The sequence below is a fragment of the Camellia sinensis genome, chromosome 1 (assembly GCF_055761805.1).
Source record: "Camellia sinensis isolate YWXY chromosome 1, ASM5576180v1, whole genome shotgun sequence".
NCBI lineage: Eukaryota > Viridiplantae > Streptophyta > Magnoliopsida > Ericales > Theaceae > Camellia > Camellia sinensis.
Genome location: NC_138961.1, coordinates 62,555,925 through 62,561,771, shown reverse-complemented (window position 1 = coordinate 62,561,771; position 5,847 = coordinate 62,555,925). Strand labels below are relative to the sequence as shown.

At 36.8% G+C, this 5,847-nt stretch overlaps 1 protein-coding gene across 1 annotated transcript; it reads left to right on the top strand.

The window, feature by feature from the left end:
* The first annotated feature begins 514 nt into the window (after window positions 1–514).
* On the top strand, window positions 515–1,602 carry LOC145798748 (uncharacterized). Its single transcript, XM_082887656.1, has 3 exons — window positions 515–770; window positions 951–1,213; window positions 1,273–1,602. Exons 1-3 carry the CDS (start codon window positions 515–517, stop codon window positions 1,600–1,602), a joined length of 849 nt encoding a protein of 282 aa, XP_082743782.1.
* Window positions 1,603–5,847: the final 4,245 nt, after the last annotated feature.

Below are 5,847 nucleotides of genomic sequence, written 5' to 3'. Positions count from 1 at the left end.
TCAAGAGTTTCTTAAGCAAATTTCTATTTTTCTTATTGATAATCAAGTTTTGCAGATTTGATTATCAGTGTCTTGGTTTCTTGATTATATCAAGAGTGTTCTGATCTATTATCGTCAGTGCAAACGCCGATAGACTAGATCTTTAGATCAAGCTTGATTGTATCTTAGAGACAAATTTGTTGTAACCCCTTGCACACCTTTTGGTGGGTACAAATATTGTCTTTAGGAAAGCGACTTAGTAATATGACTTGAAGCACTAATTTTCTGTTATATATAGACAAGATCATTGCCAAATTTTGAAGGCCCGAAGACCACCATTTGAAGAATTCAAGATCCTTTGTTCCAACAATCTTTATTTTGTGTGTAAATTCATTTTTTTGTATAAATTTGTGATTGGTGTATTATTTTTATTTTGTCAGAATTATGACAACTGAAATTAACAGTACTGAGACTATTATTACTCAAACCCCCACACCTGTTGTGCTAGTGATGACTCTGGCAGTACCGGTAAATCATGTGGAGAAGCCAGAAAAATTCAATGGTAATGAATTTGGCTCGCTTCACTCATGAAAAGGTACCAGCACTGAATGAGGGAGAAACTGATCGGCAAGTGGTTGTCGCATTCGATGCATGGAAATATGGTGATTTTCTGTGTCGGAATTATATCCTTAATGGGTTGGACAATACACTGTACAATGTATATAGTATGAAAAGCACAGCTAAAGAACTATGGGAATCTCTGGATCACAAGTATAAGATAGAGGATGCCGGTACAAAGAAATTTGTTGTCGGCCGTTTTCTGGATTTTAAAATGATGGATTTCAAAACGATTATTAGCCAAGTTCAAGGTCTTCAATTAATTCTCCATGACATACATGCGGAATGGATGGTTCTCAGTGAATCTTTACAAGTAGTAGCAATCATTGAAAAATTGCCACTATCTTGGAAAGAATTCAAGAATTATCTGAAGCATAAGCGCAAGGAGATGAAATTGGAGGAACTGATAGTGCGCCTCCGAATTGAGGGGGATAACCATGGTTCCAACAAGAAGTCAGGAAACCATGTCATGCAGGCTAAAGCAAATGTTGTGGAACATGAACAAGGGTCAAAGTTCAATAACAAGAAGCGGAAGAGTGATGGCAATGGTCCAAACAAGGATCCACTACTAAGATCAACAAAGGGATCAACAACGGGTTCAATAAGAGGTTCAAAGGCAAGTGTTTTGTATGCGGCAAAGAAAGGCATTGCGCTAAGGATTGTTACGTTCACAAGGACGGAGGGAGTTCAAGCAAAAAGTTAGGACAAGCCAACATAGCCGAGGATTTTTATCTTTCCGATGGAGTGGCAGACATCAATTTTGCTGCAATAGTCTCTAAAGCAAATTTGGTGGGCAATCCCAAGGAATGGTGGGTGGATACTGGAGCAACCCGCCATATCTGTGCAAATAAGAAAATGTTCACAACCTCCAAAGTGGTGGAAAGTGGGGAACAACTTTTTATAGGAAACTCTTTCACTTCAACTGTAGAAGGACAAGGAAAGATTGTGTTGAAAATGACCTCCGGGAAAGAACTCACTCTTAACAATGTACTCCATGTGCCATAGATTCGCAAGAATTTGATTTCTGGTTCATTGTTGATCAAGAATGGGTTTAAATTAGTCTTTGAATCTGATAAAGTTGTACTCTCCAAGAGTGAAATGTATGTGGGGCGAGGTTACATGAGTGATGGGCTTTTTAAGCTCAATGTAAATACTGTTGTACCTAATTTGGCTTTTAATAATAAGAACACATCTTCTGTTTATATTGCTGAGTCTTCTTTCTTATGGCATGGTAGATTAGGACATGTTAATTTTAATTTTTTGCATAGACTTGTTGCTTTAGAATGTTTTCCTAACTTAGAATTTGATTCTAATCATAAATGTGAGATTTGTGTTGAGGCAAAACTCATTAAGGCATCATTTAATAAAGTTGAAAAAAGTACTGAACCTAAGTTTAATTCACACAGATATCTGTGATTTAAAATTTGTTCAAACTAGACGAGGTAAGAAGCACTTTATTACTTGTATTGATGATTGCACTTGATATTGCTATGTTTACTTATTGAGAAGTAAATATGAAGCCGTAGAAGCTTTTAGGCAATATAAACTTGAGGTTGAAAATCAACTTGGCAAAACTATTAAGATAGTGAGGAGTGACAGAGGTGGTGAGTATGATGCACAATTTGAAGAATTGTGTTCTGAATGGTATCATTCACCAAATCACTGCATCCTATTCTCCTCAGTCAAATGGAGTTGCTGAGAGAAAGAATCAAACCCTTAAAGAGATGATGAATGCCATGTTGATTAGTTCAGGGTTACCTCAGAACTTGTGGGGAGAGGCGATTTTGTCTACTAACTTTATCCTTAACAGGGTACCCCATAAGAAACTCAATCAAACACCTTATGAATTATGGAAAGGTCAACGACCTACCTATAATTACCTCAAAGTGTGGGGGTGTTTGGCCAAGGTGGTAGTCCCTAGTCCCAAAACGACTAAGATAGGACCAAAGATCGTTGATTGTGTGTTCATTGGATATGCCAATAATAGTAGTGCATATAGATTTTTAGTTCATAGATCTGAAAATCCGGATATGCATGTAAACACTATTATTGAGTCAAGAAATGCATCGTTTTTTGAAAACATTTTTCCTAGCAAGGAAATTGAAGAGAAAAATTCGAATAAAAGAACTTTTGATACTGCTATGGGTAGGAGTGAAGACCACAATGATAATGAATCAGATGAACCTAGACGTAGCAAAAGGGCTAGGATCTCTAAATCATTTGGTCCAGATTTTCTGACATACCTGTTAGAAAATGAGCCTCAAAACTTCAAGGAAGCAATGTCAAGTCCTGAAGCTCCATTGTGGAGAGAGACTGTGAATAGTGAAATTGAATCAATACTGCAAAATCATACTTGGGAACTGGTGGATCTTCCACCAGGATGTAAACCTCTTGGGTATAAGTAGATATTCAAGAGAAAAATGAAAGCAGATGGTTCAATAGATAAATACAAGGCTAGGCTTGTTGTTAAGGGATACAGACCGAATGAAGGCCTTGATTATTTTGATACATATTCGCCAGTGACAAGAATAACATCCATTCGCATGTTAATTGCGATTGCAGCTTTGTATAATCTGGAAATGCATGAAATAGATGTTAAAACAACTTTTTTGAATGGCGAGTTAGATGAGGAAATCTATAAGGAACAACCAAAAGGGTTTCAAGTTCCCTGCCAAGAGAAAAGATTTATAAACTTGTCAAATCCCTTTATGGATTAAAACAAGCACCGAAACAATGGCATGAAAAATTTGATCACGCTATGCTTTCGGATGGTTTTAAGATAAACGAAAGTGACAAATTTGTCTATGTTAAAAGAACAGACAAGGGCTATGTCATAGTTTGTCTTTATGTGGATGACATGCTCATTATTGGAAGCAATAATAACATGATTAAATCTACAAAGAAAATGTTGAACAAAAAGTTTGACATGAAAGATTTGGGAGTAGCAGATGTAATTCTAGGAATAAAAATTACTATCTGAAGGATATGCTTTATCTCAGTCTCACTATGTTGAGAAGATTCTGGAGAAATTTGGAAAGCATGATGACCGTCTTGCTAAAACACCTGTTGACATTAGTTTTCATTTGTCAAAAAATATAAGTGCAGGCATATCACAATTGGAGTACTCTCGAATAGTCGAAAGCTTGATGTACTTAATGAATTGCACTAGGCTAGATATAACCTATGTTGTAAGTAAATTGAGTAGGTGCACAAGTAATCCAGGGTCCGATCATTGGAAAGCGATAATTAGGGTACTTAGGTATCTAAGACATACCCAAAATTATGGCCTTGATTAAACCAAATATCCAGTAGTACTCGAGGGGTACAGTGATGCAAATTGGATATTGGATGCTAAAGACTCAAATCCACTAATGGATACGTCTTTACCTTGGGAGGTGCTGCAGTCTCTTGGAAATCCTCTAAGCAGACACGCATAGCAAGGTCGACAATGGAATCTGAGTTTATTGCATTAGATAAAACAGGAGAAGAAGCAGAATGGCTTCGTAATTGCTTAGAAGACATTCCAACGTGGCCTAAACCCGTGCTAGCTATATGAATACACTGTGATTGTGAAGCAACAATAGAACGGGTACAGAATCATATATATAACTGTAAGTCTCAACACATTTGTCAAAGACATAATACCGTTAGGCATTTTCTCTCACATGGAATAATTTCCATAGAATATGTACAATCAAAGGAGAATATTGCGGATCTATTGACTAAAGGGCTAACCAGAGAGCAAGTGTATTATTTATCGGGGGGAATGAGATTAATGCCTGTTACTTAAAAGTCGCCATAATGGAAACCCAACCTAGTTAACTGGAGATCCCAAGAGCTAGGTTCAAAGGGATAACCGAATTATAGATGACTTCACATATCACTAAGGAGGTGTACTCCTACCCATTTCTATGATAAGAAGAGTGATACTTGCAGCGTTAGTAGGATAAGCTGTGCTTTTAATGATTCTTATAGCTTGGACATCCAAGTGGGGTATAGCAGGATACTCTTAATAAGAAATCACTTATATGAGTGTAAACTGGGCCGGTTCTGTGAGAATTGAGAAGGCTAAATTCTTTAGAGCACTCATGAATTACTAGATGTTGTTCAAGGTCAAAATGAACACAACTGCAAGAATGCAAACTGTGTCTGAGGATACACTATGTGTAGTATATTGTCTTGGCTTACACGAACAGCTGAACATCTCAAGGCATCGCGTCCACTAGTTAGCCAGTAAGTTTGATAGGCTTTCACAAGAAGAGATTCAAAGCCAAAAAGTACATATCTCGATGTGGTGTATCTTCTTAATGTACTTTTTCTTTGTCTGGATTTTGTTGCATGTCCGTTATCGTGAATTCCATTCATGTGGGGGATTGTTGGAAAATGGCTTTAGAAATTCCTTATTTTTTGCTAACTTTGAGCATTAATTAAGGTGGGACCTGTCACGACCCAAAACCGCCCCTATGGGTTTAGCACCGTAACCGGCCAGTAATCTGAGATTACCGAAGGCCTGCTTAACAGTAAAATAGTAATTCAGAGTACAGGGGCTGGTGGAAGCCAATACAGTAATTAAAAGATGTCCAATGAGCTGTGACAGTCTGTATGCAAAGTCTTTACTGTAATAACCCTCACCACTGTTTACTGTTAACTCCACTGATTAGTGCTAATCTACGATTAAGCATGTTAATTGACTGATTGACTGAAATATTGAACTGATCGATTGAATGTGCTAGTTTAAATGCATATCTATCTATTGACTGTTAAATTATCTATTCATGTTTTATGCTTAAATTGTAAATTGAAGGCCTTATCGGCGGCCGAATCTAAAATGGATTGTTGTTTTGTGCTAATTAGGAATTATGTAAGTTTATGGTGTATTTATCTGAAAAGTGATTTGGTATGATTAAATTAGATTAAATAATGCTAAATTGCAATAGTTGGACTTATTTACCAAACTACCACTTAGTGGCCACTTTATACAAAACACATTTGAGCCTTATTACATTCAAACAAAAAATTTCATCAGCCATCTTGAGTCTATAACCGACTAGAGAGAGAGGGAGAGGAGAAAAACTTGTTTTCATCTTGAATTTGCTTGGAGGCTTAGAGGATTTGGAAGATAATTGCAAAATTGAGCTTCCCTTGTTGAAATTGAAGACTTAAGGTAGAGCCTTTACCTTCTTGATTGTGTATTTAAGATAGTTCTTGCATGGCTCATGTTACATTCATGTTATATTGAAGAGTTGAGTC

Bases quoted from the DNA above. Each gene is read 5' to 3' on its own strand.
- LOC145798748 (XM_082887656.1), top strand. From the start codon at position 515: ATGTGGAGAAGCCAGAAAAATTCAATGGTAATGAATTTGGCTCGCTTC. The intron at 771-950 runs GTACAAAGAAAT...TATCTTGGAAAG, and splicing joins GTATAAGATAGAGGATGCCG to AATTCAAGAATTATCTGAAG. The intron at 1,214-1,272 runs GCAAGTGTTTTG...TACGTTCACAAG, and splicing joins GTTCAATAAGAGGTTCAAAG to GACGGAGGGAGTTCAAGCAA.